At 40.8% G+C, this 19,192-nt stretch overlaps 2 protein-coding genes across 3 annotated transcripts; one reads left to right on the top strand and one right to left on the bottom strand.

Moving 5' to 3' along the window:
- Positions 1–1,305: 1,305 nt before the first annotated feature.
- Positions 1,306–11,839, bottom strand: LOC136355772 (uncharacterized). 2 transcript variants are annotated; one of them, XM_066308761.1, is made up of 18 exons: positions 11,545–11,839; positions 11,354–11,458; positions 9,663–9,745; positions 9,415–9,499; positions 9,226–9,312; positions 5,449–5,510; positions 5,152–5,342; positions 5,011–5,071; positions 4,745–4,922; positions 4,044–4,082; positions 3,888–3,949; positions 3,767–3,803; positions 3,284–3,333; positions 3,128–3,197; positions 2,386–2,461; positions 1,863–1,933; positions 1,721–1,789; positions 1,306–1,645 (listed from the first exon to the last, which is right to left on the bottom strand). In XM_066308761.1, the coding sequence occupies exons 1-18, from the start codon at positions 11,602–11,604 to the stop codon at positions 1,586–1,588; spliced, it is 1,446 nt and encodes a 481-aa protein (XP_066164858.1). In that variant the 5' UTR covers positions 11,605–11,839; the 3' UTR covers positions 1,306–1,585. The 2 variants fall into 2 exon arrangements, with proteins under 2 accessions (XP_066164858.1, XP_066164859.1); XM_066308762.1 differs by having other exon boundaries at positions 11,354–11,452.
- A 694-nt stretch (positions 11,840–12,533) lies between these two features.
- LOC107280794 (L10-interacting MYB domain-containing protein-like) lies at positions 12,534–13,875 on the top strand. Its single transcript, XM_066308763.1, has 2 exons — positions 12,534–13,003; positions 13,099–13,875. The coding sequence occupies exons 1-2, from the start codon at positions 12,665–12,667 to the stop codon at positions 13,672–13,674; spliced, it is 915 nt and encodes a 304-aa protein (XP_066164860.1). The 5' UTR covers positions 12,534–12,664; the 3' UTR covers positions 13,675–13,875.
- Positions 13,876–19,192: the final 5,317 nt, after the last annotated feature.

Raw genomic sequence — 19,192 nt, 5'->3', positions numbered from 1 at the left:
TTAACAAAATTATAATTAGACCATTTAATGATTAATTTAATATGTGGGTAATTACTGAAATGCTCTTTGTATGATTAAAAATTAGGAATTGAGCTCCGAAAAATCCGAGAAAACTCCAGAGAGTATAATTAACCATGGAGAATTTAATAAAAATTAAATCCATCCATGCTTTATATTTAGGAAATTTTATTTCCCACATTTAACTTCACTTGTAAATTAATGAACATTTAATATAAATTCTATTATTAATTTATTAAATAATTTATAAATCCTGAAACAAAAATCAGGGTGTGACAAGGAGCAAGATGAGTTTCACTGGAACCTCACCCCGAATGGGGACTTCTCGGTCAAATCTCATTATCTAGCTCTAACACATACCGGGGTTCTGAATATCAATAGACGGATTTGGAAGGTGAAAGTACCCCTAAAAGTTAAAATCTTCCTTTGGTATTTACGTCGGGGCGTAATTCTCACCAAGGACAACCTTGCTAAGAGAAATTGGAAAGGCAGCAAGACATGTTGTTTCTGTCACAAGGATGAAACTATCCAACATTTATTCTTTCAGTGCCGCTTATCTCGCTTGGTGTGGTCTGTAATTCATTTGGCTTCTAATCTGAAACCTCCTTGCACTGTTGGTCATATGTTTGGGAGTTGGCTATCATGTGTCCTCAAAGAAATGAGGAATCTGCTTTTGATGGGTGCAACAGCTCTGTGTTGGTCCATTTGGCTAAGTAGGAATAGAGTAATTTTTGATAACAAGATGGTGTCTTCTCCTTTGCATGTTATCACTTTAGTTACCCGGTGGCTACGTACCTGGGCTATCCTCCACCAACCGGGACTGCGGGATACTATTATGGTGGTATCTCGACGTTTGGACCAGGTGGCTCAGGAGTTTTTTACCCAGGAGCATAGGTGGCGGTCTAGTCTATGGATTAATAGCCACTAAGATACTAAGATATACGGTGGTATCTCGACAGTTGGACCAGGTGGCATAGGAGTTTCTTACCCAGGAGCATGGGTGGCGATCTAGCCTACGGATTGATAGCCACTAAGATATATGTTTCCGTTAAACTTTTGTGCTTGGGAGATGTTCTAGTTATTTCTTTCTTATTTTTTGGCTGTGTGCATTTTATGCAGAGGCCGGGGGTGACTCAGTTTGATTGTATCATCTTGATGTAATTAACTGAGTCTAAATAAGACTCCATTATCTAAAAACGAGATGCATATCATGAACCAGAAATTCTGAAGGTGTACAAAACAAAAGAGCCATCAGTTAATTACATACGCTAGGCAACTGATGCCATATGTACAAGCACCGAATATATATGAAATAATGTAAAAATATATACAATAATGATCCCTAACAACCTGTCCCCAGGCTCCACATGAACACAGCAATTGCAAGAATAATACAACAGATTCAATTCAAGTTACAAAAATGAGTTTGCACAAATCATTGTTTTGAATAAATCAAAAATGACGACAACTCTACTCTACAGTATCATTCAGTGTACATAGGAGTATGTACCTCTTGATGAATAAATCACTTGTTACAATAGTTATGCTTGTGCAACAAATATATCTTTTACTGTACACGACAAATTTGTTCTGCATCACCCAGCAATCTAAGACTACGAGAAATTCTCTGCAGAAGCAAGAGTAGCACATAGTTATAACATGATCTCTTAGGTAGAAAGAGAACGTTACGCTTAGAACATACCTCTCGAGTATCACTAAGGCGCAATAGATCCAACCTGTCTGACGGCCTCAAATTTATTAAGTTGACAAGCTGCAATAAAAAGTACAGTGATGAGGCGACAATATGATGCACTCTTAAATCTAAGCAGTTGAATGAGCCTTACCCAAAAACTAAATTTTTCAGGATCCTGTGGTCCAGGCATGCTCTCAAGATCTGTCTGTCTTGCTCGCCTCGCTACATTCAGCAAAACATATTAAAGTACAATGTGCATGGGTATCTAGTGAGCACCAAATAACATTGCATCCCCCCTCAAATCATTTGAATCAAGGGCAGCTACTATGCGAGTGAAATATTTAAACAATGCACTGTGAAATTGGAGTCTCATTTTCCTAAAAAAAGAGAGAGAGAGGGAGCAGGGCAATATGTACGACATTGGAATTATGCATCCTGACAGTGGCCGATACAACTTCTGGAGTTTTTGGATTGACATTATTTTTTCTGGGGTCATTCGCAAATATGTATTTTTAAAGAAAATGACCCTATATATATGTCTTCATATATTAGACCCCATGACTGCATACTGGATCTTAGGAGTCAGCTCTTAAGCTGTCTATTCTTCACATGGGCGCCACAGAATCACTAAAACTTCATTGAGCAGGATGACAATGTGTCGAAAATATCCATACCAGGCCTTGAGATTTCTCTAGCTCGCCTTATATATGTCCTGGCCAATTCTGAAGCTGCATTAGCCCTTTCCATCAGCTGAAAAGAGCCAAAAGAGTTACATCAATGTCACTTAGAACAAATTAATAGAGACAGCATTACCATTCCATTGTGATGTTTTTCTCTTCCGTCTATAAATATCAGAAGGCCAAACATATAAAACCTCAAATAAACAGTGAAGACAAAGGTAAGCGTAAAGCAGATTTTAATTTCATCAGAACGGAAAAATAACCACGTGCAAAACAAATGTACAACTAAGAATTCGAGTGCAAACATAGGCTATGTGTCCATTTTACTGGGAAAAGTACTAGCCCATTTTCAAAATAGTTGTGAAAATGTTTTTCTATTTTGTTTAAATAAAACATGCATTATTAGGACAAAAAACTGTGGTCCTATTGAAACAAGTACTCCTTTTGAAGTAAAAGTCTTCTATTGGTAACTAGTTAAATTGTTCCTTCATGTTGCAGCTCATCAAGAACCAATGAATCACGCAGCATGTATCCCTATCAGCCTCACAACGTACATCATTTTCAAACTTCTATATCTTAGTGATGGTATGTCCAAATATTTTCTTAATTCGTACTCTGCAAGTTTTACTTCAATAACATCATGTGGTGCTTAAGCTGGTTTTTGTCCATCACATTTTTGCAATACTTCACAGCACAACTAAAAGAATTGCAGTCCGAAAAGTTAACAAGATTTTACATCTTTTCTCTCCTGCGATCCGTCTGGTAATGAAATATCTTGGAGCCACTCAATTTCAGCAACCCTATACCTGAAAAGGGAAATGACTAAAGTAAAATGAACATACACAAGGGTTGATCCAACATGTTATATTCCCAGATTAATTGACACACTCACCCATCTTGGTCCCATGATCGCAAGATACGAAACCGCCGTGAACCTTCCACCTATAACTGAAAGTATTATTTTCACATCTGATAATATATTCAAATTCAATTATTTGTTGAATGACATTATCTATGGAAATAAAAAAAAAACGTTTTTGGCAGGGGAAAGGGTTTTTCATTAATCAACAGGGATACCGCAGTCTCTTTGAGCACCAAGTGTTCAACACATTGGTTCATTGTATCCGGTGAATGGTTCGTTTTACAAATATAGATTAAAAATAAGCATCTATAAAATATTTTTGCAGTAAACAAAAGTTCACTATGAGTCTGTATCCAGAGAGGTGATTGCTGCAATATATTTGTACAGGATAAATCTTGATATTGTAAGGTACGCTAGTATGTGTAACCACATCCACTCAATATGAGCCAAACCAACCTAGAACAGAAGTTATAAGCTCAAGCATAACATCTTGCAAAAATATTATGGTTTTACCTCTAGATAAAAACGACCATCCGGAAGTGGCTCACACCTACATATATATATATATATATGGAGATGAGACTGAAAGTATGACCATATGTTTGGGAAATAAACAAGTAACAACTAAACTTACTCCAGAATTTCCACCTCACAACCACAGTCAGCTACAGTACCCGTAGCAGAATCAATACCAACCTGCAATATTGCAGCAATATTCAATCCAAAAAGTAAAGAAATTAATGAATCGACACTTCAAAACCAAAATCATTATTTTAGATTAGTTACTGACCATTCCCATGCGATGATTCCCTTCCATTATCCTCCTTACCTGTTTCAAATTGGAAAAAAAATGTTGAAACTTATCATGCAAACATATCGTACCAATGCTTAGATGGAATAGAAAATAGGCTAAAAGTTTCATGCATAACATGAAAGATATACAGATGGGAAAAACACCGACTGGAAATATGCTTGTTGGCACATTGAGAAACTAGAGACAACAAAAGATGATAGTTACAGTTATCTTATCATGTCTTCCCTTTTATTGCGCTACAGCTAGGATTTAGGGAAAATATCAGGTTGTAATAATTTTTTTGACCTGAAAACTTCCAGGCTTTGCCTGGCAGTTTTGAATTATGATAAAAAGAAAATATTTACATAAAATTTAAAAAGAAAAGTAAAGAACTCTCACCAATAAGCTCTAAGTTATATCGTTTGTAACCAATCAAGAATTAAGCTTTTTAGGGACTCTTTCATCCTACAGGTATGTAGGAGAACATCTTATTTGAAGGTTCCAATATTTTAACACTAGAATTTTATCCAAGATTCCCCGGAATTATACGAGTCCTTCTTAGTTGTACGCTTATACCACAAGTTAGATATCAACATGTAACAAGTATTAGACTTCTCTTTTGGGGGGAAAAACAAAGCATCATCGTTCTCAACAAACGGATCTGACAAAAAGATCAACTGAATTTATGGCAATTGTACCATGAGCCTGTAGCGAGGTTCAAATATGTTCAGTGCCATCTTTTGACAAGGCAGTACAACATCCATAACAAAGAGAGGCATCAAATCAACGCCTGCATATGTCATAGTCTCATGTTCTGACTTCCTCTCAGCATATTCTTCCGGAAAATTTTTCTGAATTATGTTGCTCAGCGTTACACTGAAGCATTTAATCATATTGTCATCATAGATGTCAACAGAAAACATTGAAGAAAAAAAGAAACAAAATTTCAAAGAACTTAGATTACCTTATAGGATATGTTTTTGGACCAATAAAAAGAACTGTCCGACACATGGGACATTTATTGCCTACAGGAAATAGCACATAATGTGAAGTTCCGATATTAAAAAAAAAAGGTTAATCAAGTCTGAATATTCCCTAAGCTTACCATGATCCATTGATTGATGTAAACAAGAGCGACAGAATGAGTGCCCACATGGAGTGGTGACTGGTTCAAACAATAGCTTGAAACATAATGTGCACTCAAAATCATCTGGTCTATCTAATGTTGGACGTCTTGCTCGAGCTGCAATACTTGTATTTCTGTGCAGATCACTGAGCCAGCTTTGCAGGACATGGCTATACATGCGGCAAACAGATGTTATGCAATAGAGGTTAATTTTACATTAAACAGATACCTGCAAGATACATGTTGTACTAGTAGGCAATGCATCAGCAGTTGTACCTGAGGGGATCAACTTGAAGCCCAGAAAGAATAGCCTCCCGTGCCTCATGGTACTGCTCCAACTGTGTGTCAAGGAGTTAGTTGCTATTTCGACTACATGAACATGTATGCAATGGAAAAAGGTTTCCATGAGTACACAATATGCATGCCAGCTGCGATAGAATCTGAACAGATTCTATAAAATCTTATAAATCTGTCTGAAGAGATGCCGTGACATTTGTAAAATATTAAACCTAATCAGCTAATGGTGCCTCGTGCATAATAAAGGGAAAAAGAAAATAGAACAGTACTTAAACATTTAATGTTTGAAAATTTTGTAAATCCTCTCTCCCCTGCATCGTCCATTGTCTAGCATTTCTCCAAGTCTTCTTTCTGTATCCATCTGTGATCTATCATCAATCTCTGACGAATAAATCATTATCCTATTGAGGTGCATAACAACTTAGTATCGCAGCCAACCTCCAAGGGCTCTACTGCTTGTAGGATCGAATCACAACAACTAAGCCAACCAGAGGGGGGGTGAATGGTTGGTATACCCAAAAACCGAAAACTTTTAGCGGAAATAGCACTGCTGACCAATCTGACATCAACGCTATGATAAACAAGATGATGCAAGCAAACATCAATGCTCTTATTGATCTGGTGAGTTCATTGCTGCAGTGCACCCAGACTCACAATGCAGGTGGAAGCTCTATAGACCCACTCTTGTGCAAGGTTAGGTAGAGACCAAAGTCGTTGGGCACGTGCCAGTACTAGGTGGTCCTCAGGTACAGAGAGATGGGTGGTGTGCCTCACAGCTTTGGAGAAGCTAATGCTGCCACCAAGCTGGCAGCATAAGTGCCAAGTAATATGGCATTGGAAAAGAGACCAGTCCCTTACGTCCGTAGGATTTCATCTACGGCCCACTGCACAAACCGAAGCATTGGGATTGCTGGGTTTGTCCCACTAGCATGTTAGTTTTATCCATCCCGACAATAATGGCTTTTGAGCAACTACAAGTGAGGACAGTTGATGACACCAACGGGAATGCAGTATCCACAAGGTTCCGTTGTCTTGGCTTAATGCTTTAGAGGCCAGGAGTCCAGGACACCTCAAAGGACAAGGTTTGGTTGGCTTCATACCACCTGAAGGACATTGGCATAAGTACAACTACTAGCCAGAGAGACATGAGAAGTCAAGTCACCAATACTAAGCAGCCCATTGAGGGAGCTGGCAAGGTACAATAGGCACAAACAGTAGATAAGTAATAGGAGAAATTTATTGGCACTGTTTTTTCTCATGGATGACCTCTCCAAACAAATGAAAATGCGGATTTGCTATAAATGTGTCACCAGTTTCTTTTGTTAAAAATTAGTCGATTCGTCGACTGTAGGATATAGGGGATATACGTCGAGATTCATGCGTCCAGGAATAACGTACAGGCGCAGTGGCGGGGAGTCGAACCCTGGTCTTCTAAGTCATAGAGAGAGCTCCTAACCTAAGTCACAAAAGTTCCCGGATCGACGGATCGAGGAACTGGACCGTGGAACACGGGACACCATTTTCCAAAAACATGGAACGAGAGGGGTATACCTCTTCCAAAATTATGGAACTATAAGTGGAACGCGTTCCTAGGTTTTTTAAAACGATAATCCGGAACTCTACAGAACTATACATGTTATCACAGTGGTCTTGGCGCTCATGTACAAAGACAATGTCACGTGCTCGACTCCCTGGTTCTGCTCTATTTTCGGTTCTTCATTTTTTTTTTTTTTTGCTATTCATGTGACAGCTCATCACCAGCCAAAAGAATTTGGGCCATGAGTGCAACCCAGCCGATCACCAGTACGTGAAAGTGAAACCTAGCAGGCTAGCACCCATCACTTCGTCCTCATCATTCGTCCCCATCCCCAGCCGCCGCATCCAGTCCATAGATAGCTCGATGCAACGACGGCGGCGCTGCGTGATGGCTTCTGTTAGAACTTCAATGGTTACTCTTATTGAGAAGAGGATGGCACTCGAGATGGGGCAATTTTCTGGTTTTCTTCATTCACAAAACACAAAGCCATACCTTCCCAAGGGAGGTTGGATACATATATAAAACCATAGCTGGCTGCAAGCCTATTGCTGCACCCTCCTAGTCTAAAAATTCGAAATTTGAATGGGATGCTGTCCTAGAGGGCATCCAAACTGAATAAAGCATAAAGGAGGCATAAAGGAGATGCTAATTGCTGCTGTCCTACTAACCGCAGCTGTCCTAGCAACTGAAAATATGCTAAAGGAGTAGATGCTGTCCTGAAAAGGTGAAACTACCCAAAAGCAAAAAGAAGAAATCAGGACCAAGGACCACAAAGACTTATCCATCAGCTTCCTCGCCAGTGCAGGAGGGAGAAAAGCGGCTGCAACGAGCGGCACCCCTCTATTTCTCCAACCTTCCCTGCTCGGCGGCGGCGGCATGCGCTGGTTTATGTACCTTGGCATGACAGTGGTGAGCAGCGAAGGAGAAACAGTGCCACTCGTCGATTGAAGTGATACCCCTCGCCACTCGTCGCTTGAAGCGGTGCCCCGTCCTCCACCCGTGTAGATCCGGGTGAGTTCCCCTTCTCATCTTTTGCTCAATGTACCTCGTTCCTCCATTGCCGGACCACGTATTGGGTCGATGATCCCTCCGTTTTTGGAACGAAGTTCGCTTCGTTCCCGTTCCTCGTTCCGGGACGAAATTCCCGGGCGTTCCCTGTGACTTAGTTCCTAACCAACTGAGCATGGTAGTGGTATTGATTTCATTGCCAAAACAGGAATTTTCATTTACGAAGTACTTACACTAATTACATACCACTTGCACTATAGTTACAATGTAATTACATAGCACTTACACTACGGTTATAATGTAATTAGATAACACTTACACTATAGTTACATTATATTTACTTTGTATTTTTTACTAATGTGTTGAATGTTATATAGTGTTATAATCATATGGTTTAAGAAATAAAGTATGTACTAGTTCCTAATTAATCATCAAAGTGTGTACATAGTTGGATGTCCACTGAGTCGTTAGGTATGGATTAGCGACTGAGAAAAAAACCGACTGCATTTGGCTCTGTTTTGTGGCGAATGATTTTTAGGTAGTCCCATGAAAATATTGAACCCGCAGAAATACAGGTCACCATGTGCTGCACATTGCTACCTGAAGTGCTGCTTAAGGATGAGTTTTCTTATGAGGGGAGAAAATATCATGTACAGGTCATGCATAGCACCTAGAGGAGGCAATAACAAGCAGCCAACAGTAAGCATTAACTAGAGACGAGTCATTGGAATTCTCATTTAGCATTTTAGTTGCAACACTATCTTTAGTTGACCCACCTGTTGAAATCAACAACACAAAGAGTAAACCAGAAATAGCCTCACTCCCTCACATTTTCATCAGTCCATTCCTGCCAACACCCCCCCCCCCCCTTGCTTTCATTTTCTTGGTATGCGTGTTACTGCCAACTTTTTTTTCAGTCCCTACACTCATTCAAGCGCTTAACAGTAGTAATTATTAAAGTGTGTGCTCAGTTGAGGCTAACTGGCGAAAGTGTTGCACAGAGTGAAGCTTTTGCAAATCACAATGCCTAATACTAGTCAGTTAAACATTGTACGGTCAATTGAATTATCCTATTCGAGAATAAACACTAAAATCTTTGGCCTACAAAATGATATTGGAGCTATCTATACTGGCTCTAACAAATGATACTGAAGCAAGGATCTATCTAAATTCTAGATTATACAACAATACTGAATTTAAGAAGGTTTTACCAGGATAAGCGCATATGCCTTGAGAAGATATGGTCTTGGAGAATTACTGCCGATAGCTAATACCTTCTCTGCATCTTTGAGCGCTACCTGCAGTGAATGCATAAGAACATTGTACCGAAAACATAAGAACCATTGCACTGTACTCACATATTTCACACCAAATGATAATATTTGCATAACAACTTATACCTCCGCATGCGTTGTGGGATCAAGACCATTCAATGGTTGGTACTCTGAGTCAGCTGCTGATCTCTCCCTCAACACTTGACTTATCCTGTAATAGAGGTAACCAGTTAGCCCCGACATAGGCATGAACGTAGATCAAACCTATCCATGTAGAATTGAGCAACTGCATTAACAAGCATGCAATTGGTACATCATATTGCATATGAATAGTATCGAATAGGGTGCTAAAAAGACAGTGACAGAGAACTCACATACAGAAAGCAGAACTTCGGTTGCTAAGGATAATGGGATCTCCTGGTCTCAAAGTTTGTGCTTTAGAGTAAAAGGAAACTGCCTGAAACAGGACCATACCAAGTATCACGAACAATGAAACTAGCAAATTGAAGGAATCAAGCTTGTACAACTGAAGACTAAGAGAAACATAAGTAATAATGCATAATTATAATAACAGCTGTTGTTGCTACATATGCAGGATAGATGTTATCACTGCATAAAAAGGTTGCAGGGACATGAACTAATATAAAGGATACTGATAAAGCCAGTAACGAATTCAACATTTGGAATATTTTGTTAGACTAATAAGGTTATGAGACATACTTGGACAAAATTATTCTGTATTTACTCAAAAAATAAGGATTTCATCTTTCAAAAAGTTCAATAGGAAAAAAACATCAGCTCTCTGTCGAACTATTAAACACACAACATTTTACACACCAACGGTTGTCAGTGTGAAAACATATATATCAATAAAATGAAAATAACACAAAGTAGCTGTTGGGCTGAGTAGTTCAACGTAATATAGAGTGGGTGTGTCAAGGCCCATGAGGTCCATATGCCTATATACTTGTATATGTACCAGGAAAGGAAAAGAGAGATTTGAGAAGCTTCCAGAAAATTCCCAACCTTTTCTCTACAGTAGCCATACTAGATATTTTCAATCTGAACATTCCATAAATTAAAAAGTTTCTGAAAGAACATTAATTACCGAGTGAATAAACATCATAAAAGAAATAATAAAAGAGCGAAAATGATTATTAAAAAAGTGGACAATAAAGTTCAAATTTAAAGAAAGAAGTTATTTGGATCAAAAAGAAGGATTCAGGAAAACTGAAAATCAAACCGAAGAAAGTAGCCCTGAAATGTTTATAATTGGCATTAGAAACTCAAAAGGAAATCCACAAAAACTAGTACTACCTCGGTCCCAAATATAACAACTTTTGGCTATGAATCTCCAAATTCATGAATAGAATCTTGGAACCCAAATGTTCAGGCATGTTGAGAGGAATAGCAAAATTTTCTTTAATGGACCAAGTAAAATGGTAGGATTAACTCTACAAAATTGCAAAATAGCATACAACATGAGACTGATAAGTGTGTCCTAGAGCCAGTTGTTTGGGACACATCTAACTAGCATGATTTATGTATCTCAAGCAGCATTTACCATTAGGAAAAGAAAGAGATGGCTTAATATTGGACCACATTTTTTTAACCAATTTACACTACGGCTGATAATAAACAAATTGAGAAAAGAGGGTCCTGGAAATCTTGTAAGATGGACATAAAAGTTGTGCTACTTGGTAACGTTATTGCAGGAGAATTTGATGTTCAAACCAAAACAAAAAATTTCTGAAGAGATGACTCGTTACTTGTTATTAGGGATCCCTTGTTAGGTTGTTACTAGACTATTTCACTATGACATACGAGTATCAAACTTGATCAGAGAACACCAAATATGGAGGTAAAATTCTAATAGCTGGAAGGTACATTTTGTAGAAACACAGTATTTCCTTCAGTATGCTAGTTCAGGAAAATTCTTAGCATGCCCAGCAACAGTAAGTGCCGGTTATGTCAGTCATACTGTGAGGGGCTGGATGGAACTAGTGGGCTACACGAACGAAATTCGGGAATGAAGAGGAGCACGGTCGCTCAGCTAACTGCTTACCTCGTCGAAGTGGCCGTCGCGGAAGGCGCGAGCACCGCGCTGCGCGAGGTCGAACACCTCGCGGTACTTGTCCGGGTCCATCCCCATCTCCTCCTCCCTCTTCACCTTGCGCAGCCAAACACGAGCAGGTTGAAAACCCATCAGCACACCGCGTACAGTACATATAGGTGAAAGGAGCGAAGTTGACATACCCACGGGAAGTCCTCGACGACGAGCGCGGCGGCGAAAGAGGAGGCGCCCGGCGAGGTCATTGGAGGGCAGCAGGGCGGAGGACGGGGGAGTAGGGTGGGAATGGGGGTGCAGGGGATTGTGGAGTTTGGAGGAAGGGGGAGGAGAGGGAGAGGTGGTGGTGGGGGAACCTGCGGCGTTCGTGCGGCGATGCCCAGAAATTTTTGCGCGGCTGAGGCCGCGAAGACGTGTCGCAGTACGGACTCGATCACGCCACCCGATCCCTCAACAACGACGGTCTATGGCTGAGCACAGGGTGTCCTTTTCCCGTTCGACCCCGGTTTTTCATTTTAGGATTCTAATAATTTAGGGCCGTTTGTTGGGATTCTTAGGAGCAATTCTAGCATTAATCGGTTGGAGTTGAGCCAAACGGGTAATTTTCCCTCAGCTTCCAAAGCGAATCAACTGGGATCGATTCCCTTTTTTACGAAGGAAGGGAGAATCGGCGGAAAGCGAGCTTCTGCTAAGAATCAAATCAACCAAATATGAAAGTTCCCATATTTTTCCCAAAAAATTACCCGCCTGCCACTGGGTATACCCCTCTTTCCAGCCTTCCCCATCCACCCGAGCAGATCGATCGACATCACGCGCTAGGGTTGCGGGAGCTAGACGATGGCGCTCCGCATCCAGCACCGCCATCGCTGCTGGCGCTCCGCATCGCCGCCGACCTCTCCCGTCGACGACATCGCCGACCATAGTCGCCGTGCCCGAGCCTTTTCCCACCATCCAGCCACCTTCGACGCCACTTCCGGTCTCCATCCTGCCACTCCCCTATTCTCCCTCAGCCCTGCAGATCCAGGCCAACAACGCCACCAGTTGCCATGTTGCCATTCTCCGTCGAGCTCCCTAAGCAGGACGACCAGCACTGACTGGGCAAGGTACCATGTCCTAAACTTCTCCATTTGATTAACTTTGTATGTTGTACTATTGTGCAAAATAGTAGAACTGAATAGCTCGCTGCGATGTGGATTTGTGTGTAAATAATATTGATGTGGATTTGCACTCTGATCTGTGTATGTCTAAATAGTTTTGATGTGCATCTGTGCTTTGATTTGCATATGTGTTATTTCATAACTACTGCAGATGGCAGCAACAGTAGTAGAGGAAAATCAAGGTGCAAATAATGTTGAATGGACAGATGAAAACACTAGGATAGTTTGTGAGTTGCTCGCTGAACAAGTTAGGATAGGAAATCGCTCAAATACCCATTTGAACAAGGTGGGGTATGATAATGTGATTGCAAAATTTGAAGAAAAGACTGGCTTACGCTATCAAAAGCTGCAGTTCAAGAACAAATGGAGCAAGCTGAGGAATGAGTATAATCTATGGAAGAAACTGATAGCTAGAGAGACTAGATTAGGTTGGGACCAAGCTAGGGCTACTATTGTTGCATCTGATGATTGGTGGGCAAGAGCCAAGAAGGTATACTACATATTAATGTTGATGTTTAAGTTGTTAACCATGATTTTGCAAATATTTGTGTCACTCTTCTGATTATTCCCTTGGTGTTCCTCAAGGATTTGCCAGGTTGTGCAAAGTTCAAGTTACGGGGGATTCAAAATGAACATTTGCTCCAACAAATATTTGAAGACCTTCGAAACACAGGAGATGACCACTGTAATCCTACTAGTGGAAATTTACCGCAAAGTTCAACCCAACCTTCCAGTACTATTAATGTAGATACAAAAGCTGTGAATGAAGGTGATGATGATGATAGTAATGATGAGGATTTCTCACCTCCTCCCAAGAGAGGTAAGGCAGCAGCTGGTAAGGAAGCCAAGAAACCCAAGACCAGTGGTGGACATTGGTTCTATGAACAAATGAGTTGTTTTGTTGATAACCAAGAGAAATCAGCTGCGTCTGTTGAGTCTCTTGTCAAGAGGGAGGACACTTCAGGGTGTGCCATCAAAGATGTCATGGCTCTAGTGAAGGAATGTGGTGCTGTATTTGGTACCAAAGAGCACTTCATTGCTACTGAGATTTTCACAAAGAAATATGAGAGAGAGATCTTCATGACCTTGGATAATTCAGAAGAAAGATTTGCATGGCTCACCATGAAACATGAATTCAAGATGGCCAAGTATTCCAAGTAGTGGCCTAGCATGGTTGTGTTTGTTCAACAAATGTGTTGCTCTGTATCTTTAGACAATTTTATCTCCAAGTAGTGTTTTTATTTTTTTTTATTGTTGTAATAATTGTTGGATGTGTTACTATCCCCTATTTTATTTACTGGACATGTAATGCAACCAAGTTCTCCTTTAATTAATGTATTGTTGCATGCAATTGTATTTCAAGTATTGCCTACTGACTTTTATTACCTACTGTATTGCTGCTGGACATGTATTGATGTTGTCAATTGTATGTGTACTTCTATACTTGCCTTGATGCTTGTCACTTAACACTTTCTTTCCATGTGCCAGATGTCTTCTAGTGAAACTGATGGAAATGAGACATTTTCTGAAAGTGATGGTACTGATCTACATGAAGATGATGAGGTTTCCATACAATCAGTTATTCGTCATCATCAAGCATTGCAAGCCAATCTTTTTTCAGCTGCCTGCTTACTTGGACAATATTATATGACGTATTATGATAAAAATAAACCAAAGACGTCACTACTAAGTGGATATGCATGGGTACAAGAGACTCTGAGGACTCCAGGAGAGAGTCACCACATGTTTCGAATGAATACAGACCTCTTCTACAAATTGCATGACTTGCTGGTGAGTACCTATAACCTGAAAGCAACCAACCACATGAACTCCATGGAATCAGCTGCTATCTTTCTTTTCATACTTGGAGGTGGTGAGTCCAATAGAAGGGTTCAAAATAGGTTCAAGCATTCCGGTGAACACAATTAGTAGAAAATTAGAAGAGGTCTTATTGAGTGTGGTTAGTATGTGCAAGGATTACATATGTCCCAAAGATCCTAACTTCCCAAGGGCTCATAGTAGGATTAAGAATGACAAAAGATTATGGCCACATTTCAAAAAGTGCATTGGAGCCATTGATGGGATTCATATCACATCAAACTCACCTCGTGAAGATTATGTTAGATACATTGGTAGAAGCAAGAGTCCTACTCAGAATGTGATGGCAGTAGTCGACTTTGACATGCGATTTACATATTCTTCTATTGGACAACCAGGGTCTATGCATGATACTAGCGTCCTTTATCATGTGTTAGATGTTGATAAAGATATATTTCCACACCCTCCACAAGGTATATACTAGCTGAAATCATCTACACTTTGCTTTATCTTTTATTTGTACCATATAACATTGACTCGATGCATATATCGTAGGTAAATATTATCTTGTTGATGCTGGCTACCCAAATAGGCCAGGGTATATGGCACCATACAAGGGGCAAAGGTACCATATTCCTAAATGGAGAAGAGGTCCTCCACCAAGTGGTGAGCAAGAGTATTTCAACCAATGTCACTCAAGTGCACGCAATGTCATTGAGCGCACCTTTGGTGTGTGGAAGATGAAATGGCGAATCCTTTTAAAGATGCCTACCTATGCAATGGACAAGCAAGAAATGATCATTGCAGCTACCATGTGTCTTCACAACTTTATAAGACAGAATTCGACAACTGACAAGTATTTTCGTAGGTGTGATCGAGATCCAAATTATGTCCCAACTATACCAACAAGATATGCAAGATATGTTGTTTCCCAAAATGCATCAGATACTTCTACTCCAAAGTCTAGTGATAGGTCTATGGACAGATTTCGTGATGACCTAGCAACTGCATTGTGGCAATCTAGATGAATGTTCTCATATAAGTGCTGTTAGGAATATATTTTGGAAGAACTCTCCATAGAAATATGTAACTGTGGTGGTTCCACTCTCCTTAGAAATATGTAACCATGGTATTTTGCAATAACTGAGTCAATTTGAGTGGACTATTATTATAATGGATATTGTCTTTGATGCCATGCAATGTACGTGACGTGTTTTTTAACTTCTCATATGGAAGCTTGGTATTTTTTTACAAGTATTGTGCTAAAATATTTGTGCATATTCATGAGTACTTCTAACAAATATTAGGATTGCCATTTCAGCTATATCTCGTTGGTACAGAAGTTATATAGACCAAGGACGTCTTTGGCTTCCCCCATTAGGATCTTAATGTTTCTAGCCAAACACCTAAATTAACTGATTCTGATTCTCTTCAGTATCTGATTCAGGAAGAATCAGAATTAGAATCACAGAATCTGAAACCCTACCAAATGGGCCCTTGCTCCCTCCGTTTCAGGTTATAACATGTTAATCAAACTGCATTAAGTTTGATTAAAATTATAAAAAAAAAATAATTTTTTCGATCTAAGATAAATTTATTATAAAAATATATTTAATTATTAACTTAATAAAAATAATTTGGTAATATAAATATTACTATTTTTTTTAAGGAAATATTTGTTTATAAACTTATTCAAAATTAAAGTAGTTTGACTTTAACCAAAGTCAAAACATCTTGTAACTTGAAACGGAGTGATACGTAGTTATTTCATGGGACTGTCTGTACATTAACCGGCTGAAAATTTCAGCTGAAATTTTCATCAATCGATTGGACACGTGCCAACTATCCAACGTGGAGCGCACGGAGCTCACGTGGAGAGCAGAGCACTTCTCTACGCACGTTGCCGAGTAGGATCTGGTTTGGCCATCTGGCCTATTAAGATGTTTGTGCAGCCCATTGTATTACAAGCTCACTCTATCACTGGCCAAGGCTAGGGTACAGATGGCCATAAGGCACGAGGCCCGAAGGCCCGGCCCACGGCACGGCTTTGCCCGGCCCAAGCACGGCACAGCCCAATTTGGGTCGGGTCCGTGCCGGCCCGGCACGATGGGCCGGCAGGCCAGGCCCGGCACACAAAGTATAGGGACTAAAAATAGACATATAAATATCACTGTCCAAAGAATAGGGACCTTAAATAGACTTATTTAGCTATTTATATACCACAGACCAAAGAAGAGGAACGAAAAAGGACTTTTTTTAGCTATATATATGTCACAGCCCAACAGGAGGGAGGAAAATTAGACTTATTCTGAGAAAAAGCACAATAGCCCATCGTGCCTTCGGCCCGGCCCGGCACGGCCCGAGGCGTGTTGGGCCGTGCCTGGGCCGTGAGTGCGGCACGTGGGCTGGCACGGCACGGCCCGGTGCGTCAGTCGGGCCGTGCCGGCCCGACAAGCCTCGGTCCAGGCACGGCCGGGCCTAGGCCGTGCCATGCTGGGCGGCCCACATGGCCATCTATAGGCTAGGGCTTATTTCCTTCGTCCAAAAAAAACAATCTAGGAGGGGTGACCCCTCCTAATACAATATTATCTAGATTCATTGTATTACGATGAGTCACATCCCCTGACCCCTCCTAGGTTGGCTTTTTTGGGACGGAGGAAGTAGCTCGTAAGCATATCTCTGGACCAGTGTCGAAAACATACTTAGCATGAAACAGCCAGACCATCTGCCACTATATTACATTTGTGACTACAAACCGAGACTTCACATAGATAAATTCTGAATGCATGAAGTCTCTAATCTACGGCTCTGATCGTTTGCCTAACCCATCCATTCAGCACGGAAAACAGAGCAGTCCATTAGTGCGTGATTAATTAATTTTTGCTAATTTTTTTTCAAAAATAGATCCATATAATTTTTTTAAGCAACTTTCATATATAAACTTTTTTTAAGAAAAAACATATCGTTTAGCAGTTTAAAAAGCGTGCACATGGAAAACAAGGAGGAGGAGTTGGGAACCTTACATACAAACAGAGCCTTATAGTAAGCAATCAACGAGACTTTGATCAATCTCAGTTGAAGACAAAGCATCGGTCAACATCCTGCATAACAACCAAACAAACAAAGCTCAATGATTTAAATAGTTTATATAGGGTGTAAAAAGGATCATAAGAAATAATTCCATGGTTCTCACTCAACTCAAACCTTGCAGCCGTGCAAGAAAACCGTTAGAAATACAAAAGAGTTCCAAGATATGTGAATTGTTTCACGTCTGAGCTTACGCAAATAGGGATGGCAATTTTCGACCTGCCAGTACCTGCCCCTCCGGCTCCAGGGGAAGGGTGAATTCTCACCCACGGATGAGCGAAGGCAGGGCCCCGTAAATTACCGGGGATAGGAACGGGGATTGGAAGTAACCCGCGGAGTGACCCAACAGGGCACCGGAGTACTCTCTCCGGGCTGATAATATTAGTCATTTTGGATAAGGGTAAAGTCAAACTTTAAAATCTTTTACTACAAATAATTTCTAAAGTATTCATCTTAAAAATATGAAAATCATATATGTAGATTAGTCTTAAAAAGTATTTCAATAAAATCATATATTTGTTGATATTTCTATATATATTATAATAGAAAATAGTTGTCAAAGTTACTTTTTGAAGACCGGGCCATTATCCAAAACGATAAGTATTATCAACCCGGAGGGAGTATGATTTTTGGAAAAAGTACATCGAAGGTCCCTCAACTTGTCATTGAGTTACAAAATCGTCCCCCAACCGTAAAACTAGATAAAACACATTTCTCAACTTACAAAACCAGTCCCTCGGCGGTTTTGACCCCGATTTTGTCCGACGTGGCAGCTGAGTCAGCGTGGGACCCACGTGGGCCCCAAATGTCAGGTGCCTCATCAGCAGATTCTCTTCCCCTCCTCTCCCTTCCTCCTCTCTCTCACTCTTCTCTTCTCTTCTGGCAAGCCGGCCGGCGGCTGGGGCGGAGGCCGCCGGGGCGAGGCGGGAGAGGAGGAGGCGGCAGCGGCGACGGCTACGATGCGGGAGAAGGCGAGGGCAGCAGCGGCGACAGCGGCTATGATGCTGGAGAAGGCGAGGGCGGCGGCGGCTTAGCTTAGCTTCCATCGATCATGCGGCAGCGGGCATATGTCCGGGCTCAGCGCGCTTGGCGGTGCGCCATTCTTCAAGTCCGGCATCGCTGGCAGCGACGAGAGGCAAGGCGGCCAGCCAGTAGTTGGGAGCGCTTGATTCGGCGGTTGTTGTGTTCGTCTCTGCTTGTCAGGTGTGGCTTAGCATTCTCACAGTACTGTGGCACTGTGCTCTTGTCTTCTTTTAGCTACTGTTCTTGAGATAACACTATTAATTAGTTAGTCTGCGTGTGTGCAGCAAGCGATGCATGGATTATAATGACGTTGTTAAGTTGCTAAATATGGCGCATTACGTGGTGCTAATTTCGAGCTTAATTTGTCGCCAGCCAATCAGTCATCCTATAATTCTCTGAAACTTTGATTGCAATCGGCCTTTGTACTTGACTTAATTCCTCTACACACTTGTGTTCATTAAGAATCCGAGCCTGTAGGCTCTCCGCCTATCCACACACCTAAATGAATGTGCCAATATCGGCATTAACTGAAAAAAGTTCGCCGCGCGAGTCACGAAATGAGATTTTGCTACGACCGCACCCAATACACTCCAATATATCCAAAACTCAAGTTTTGGTGCTTTTTGAACATTTTGGTTTATGTATATAACATGGCACACACGTATGCCAATATCGGCATTAATTGACAAAAGTTCGCCGCGTGTGCCACGATGTGAGTTTTTGCCACGAACACTCTCAATACACTCCAATA

Source organism: Oryza sativa, chromosome 3 (genome assembly GCF_034140825.1).
Source record: "Oryza sativa Japonica Group chromosome 3, ASM3414082v1".
Lineage (NCBI taxonomy): Eukaryota > Viridiplantae > Streptophyta > Magnoliopsida > Poales > Poaceae > Oryza > Oryza sativa.
Note: the sequence above shows the minus strand (reverse complement) of the source record. Positions and strands in the feature narration are given on the sequence as shown.

What these genes read in the sequence shown, in the direction of transcription:
- LOC136355772 (XM_066308761.1), bottom strand. Translation starts at nt 11,604, where the DNA reads ATGACCTCGCCGGGCGCCTCCTCTTTCGCCGCCGCGCTCGTCGTCGAG. An exon ending in TAGAGAAATCTCAAGGCCTG is followed by an intron (nt 1,934 to 2,385) that starts GTATGGATATTT and finishes TGCTGAATGTAG; the next exon opens with CGAGGCGAGCAAGACAGACA. An exon ending in GCCTTAGTGATACTCGAGAG is followed by an intron (nt 1,646 to 1,720) that starts GTATGTTCTAAG and finishes TTGCTTCTGCAG; the next exon opens with AGAATTTCTCGTAGTCTTAG.
- LOC107280794 (XM_066308763.1), top strand. Translation starts at nt 12,665, where the DNA reads ATGGCAGCAACAGTAGTAGAGGAAAATCAAGGTGCAAATAATGTTGAA. An exon ending in GGTGGGCAAGAGCCAAGAAG is followed by an intron (nt 13,004 to 13,098) that starts GTATACTACATA and finishes GTGTTCCTCAAG; the next exon opens with GATTTGCCAGGTTGTGCAAA.